This window comes from Orycteropus afer, unplaced genomic scaffold (genome assembly GCF_000298275.1).
Source record: "Orycteropus afer afer isolate SDZICR_OR568_19922 unplaced genomic scaffold, OryAfe1.0 scaffold00104, whole genome shotgun sequence".
NCBI classification, from domain to species: domain Eukaryota; kingdom Metazoa; phylum Chordata; class Mammalia; order Tubulidentata; family Orycteropodidae; genus Orycteropus; species Orycteropus afer.
In genome coordinates this window covers 9,356,725-9,359,642 of record NW_006921691.1, presented here as the reverse complement: position 1 = coordinate 9,359,642, position 2,918 = coordinate 9,356,725, and the positions used below count along the sequence as shown (strand labels likewise).

At 39.7% G+C, this 2,918-nt stretch overlaps 1 protein-coding gene across 1 annotated transcript in view; it reads right to left on the bottom strand.

Annotated features, from left to right (window-relative positions):
• Positions 1-2,918, bottom strand: part of SV2C (synaptic vesicle glycoprotein 2C) — a 280,125-nt gene that overhangs the window by 56,659 nt on the left and 220,548 nt on the right. Inside the window, exons 4-5 of the mRNA XM_007943358.2 lie at positions 1,305-1,438; positions 712-801 (exon numbers count right to left, since the gene is read on the bottom strand). Coding sequence (XP_007941549.1) covers positions 712-801; positions 1,305-1,438 — 224 coding nt within the window. The remainder of the gene's footprint in view (positions 1-711; positions 802-1,304; positions 1,439-2,918) is intronic.

The following is a 2,918-nucleotide window of genomic DNA, read 5'->3' as shown; positions in this document are numbered from 1 at the left end:
GGGGCTGACTCGACGGCACATAACAACAACAACTTTGTAAATAAGGACACCAAAGCTCAGAACCTTGATGTTACCTGTTCAAGTCACACAGCAAGTAAGTGACATAGCTAGGTTTTGAACCTGGATACATTTGACATTGAGGCTTAGAATCTTAACCATGGATGCTTCCTCTCAGAGATCTTTAGAACACTATGAATTCCCTGGCTGAGCAGCATATAGAAATAAGTGTCAGTGAATGGCCAAGGCGAAAGCAGTAGGCCTGGCAGAGCAGAGGAGATAGCCTGATAGAGGCCCAAATTCCCTTTCATAACATGTGGAGAAGAATAAGCCCGTGGTCCCTATACCAAGGCTTCCTGCCCTCATGTACTAAAGCCAGTAGTCAGATAATAAGTCCGAGATTAAAACGTAGTCTCTCCATTTTCACCCTAACACTCAGGTTAGTATTATCCTAGATAGGCATAGACAGAGTTTGGCAAATTATAGTCTGTGAGCCAAATCTGGCCCTCTGCCTGTTTCTGTAAATAAAGTTTTATTGGAACACAGCCTCATCCATTCATTTATGTATTGTTTTTAGCTGCTTTTGTGCTATAGTGGCAGAGTTGAGTATGCCAACTGCATATGATTATATGTAAAATTAAACTATTATCCAGCCCCTTACAGAAAAAGTTTATTGACCTTGATGTTGAGGATTCCCTAAAGAGCAGTACTTACTGTGAAGACCTTCTCAGGCTGACCCCGAGCTCTCATGTTTGTGTCATGAATTAACTTCAGAATCATCCAAGCTTCATCATGTTTTCCAACCTAAGAAATATGAGTAGATTGTGAAGTACTGAGAAGCAAGACACTTATGCTCCCTGATTTTCCAGTAACCATCCCACCTTGGATTGTCAGGTCAAATTGAATGTAATTTTGCAAATGTGTTCAGGTACATCCCATTGGAACTAGCTGTCCTCTTGGATATCATTGAGTAAATTATCAGGTCAATGGATGTGTCTAGAAAAAGAAATAACACCTTTGGATGGTAACAATTCATTTCTAAAACAATCAGCCATGTCCTCCTCATTGGGTGAAAAACTACTTGCTTAGGGAGGAACATTAGTGCTTTCTGGCATGAAGCAGCTTGTTCATGTGCTGATTGTGTAAAGCATGTCTCCATGAAACCCAACCTTCCATAGTTCCATAATAGGAAGGAAAAATGTACCTCCCAAATAGGGAAATATACTTTATTATATTAACAAAGAATTAACAAAGAACTATTTCCAATGTATGTGAGTTACTTGAGTGTTTGTAATAACGTGTGTTACCTCTAATAAGAACCGTGGACTTTCAGGCATGAATGTGAGGGCCACCACGGCAGAGACACAGGGGAGTGCACAGACGATCACGAACACACGCCAGCTGTGGAATTGGTAGGCTGATCCCATGCTGAAGCTCCATCCTGGAAAAGGAGGGTGGGAAGAGTGAAAGTGAGCTCCTTTCAGACTGCCTACTGGGAAACGAGCCTTTCTATTCTTCCATGATTGATCTCTCCAAGGAGTGGACCTAATGTAAATGTTCAGCTCATACGCTTGTCTTTTGTTTGGCTGGAAGCCACAGGAGTGGGTACAATTCCAGAACTGAAGGGCAGCTAGGGCCCATAGTCTCAAGGTTTCATCAGGCTCTATCAGACTAGCAAAACTTGTCTTTTTTTTTTTTTTTTTAATGATTTTGAGTTTTGTTCCACATTGCTCTCCCACTATAACCAAGATCTCCTACATAGATCCCCCTCTGAGTGGTTCACAGTGGTAGCCGGGCACCATTTAGTTCTTCTGGCCTCATAGTCATATAGGCTGAGTATCACATGGTGTACCAGTTGCTTGGAATAACTGTTTCCTTGTGTCTTAGGGACATTAAACTCTTTTCAGTGACTTCTTTTGAGGATGTAATTGTTTTCCTGCCTGGACCCTGACTAATATGATTATAAAGAACTGACAATTGTATCTCTCCATATAGACATGTAATACAACAGACCAAAAGGATTTTGGATTTCTAAGCAGTATTTTTATTATGTGGTGCTCTGGTGGCACAGTGCCTAAGGCATTTGACTGCTAACCAGAAGGTTGACAGTTCAAACCCATCAGCCACGTTGTGGAAGGAAGGTGGAGCAATCGACTTCTGTAAAGATTTACTGCCTTGGAAACCTAAAGGGGTCACATAAAAACAAGCATACTATATTAGGATTCAAGGAGAAATCCCCTCCAAGAACTGAAAAAAAAGTCACTATTTGAATGAATATAAAATGGTTGGAAGCAAAAGTTAAACATGGTTCTAAATGAGAAATAATGAGGCATATCAAATCTAATTGAAAACACAGAGATTTATAGAGGCATGGATGAATTATGTAATGTGAAATTTTAATTTATAGTAATGCTTTCTACTTATAGAGCTTTTTATGGAAAAAAAGTAGTCTAAATCCCATCCCCAAGGAGAGTAGTATAATTATTCACTGTACGCACAAGAGCCAACTGAGATTCTGTTATGTCACCTATGGAGGTTACATAATTTCCTCAAGGTGACATAGCTAAAGTTACATATCAGAATTTTCTCCACTAGGATTCAAGGAAGAATCTTCGATACTGACACACAGCCTCAAGTGTGTGGACTTTACACACTTAATAGACTACTTAATAGACTCACTGTTAGACACAGGATTTATTTACAAAAGATGTGAACATCAATAACATTGCTATATCAATTTTAGATTAATAAAAATGTTAATATGGACACAATATTATGTGGATCACAAAATTAACCATATTGTAAGCTTTGTGGTTGTTGTTGTTAGGTGCCGTCGAGTCATCTCCAACTCATAGCCACCCTATGCAGAGAAGAATGAAACACCGCACAGTCCCGTACCAGCTCTGTGATCCCTGTTATAC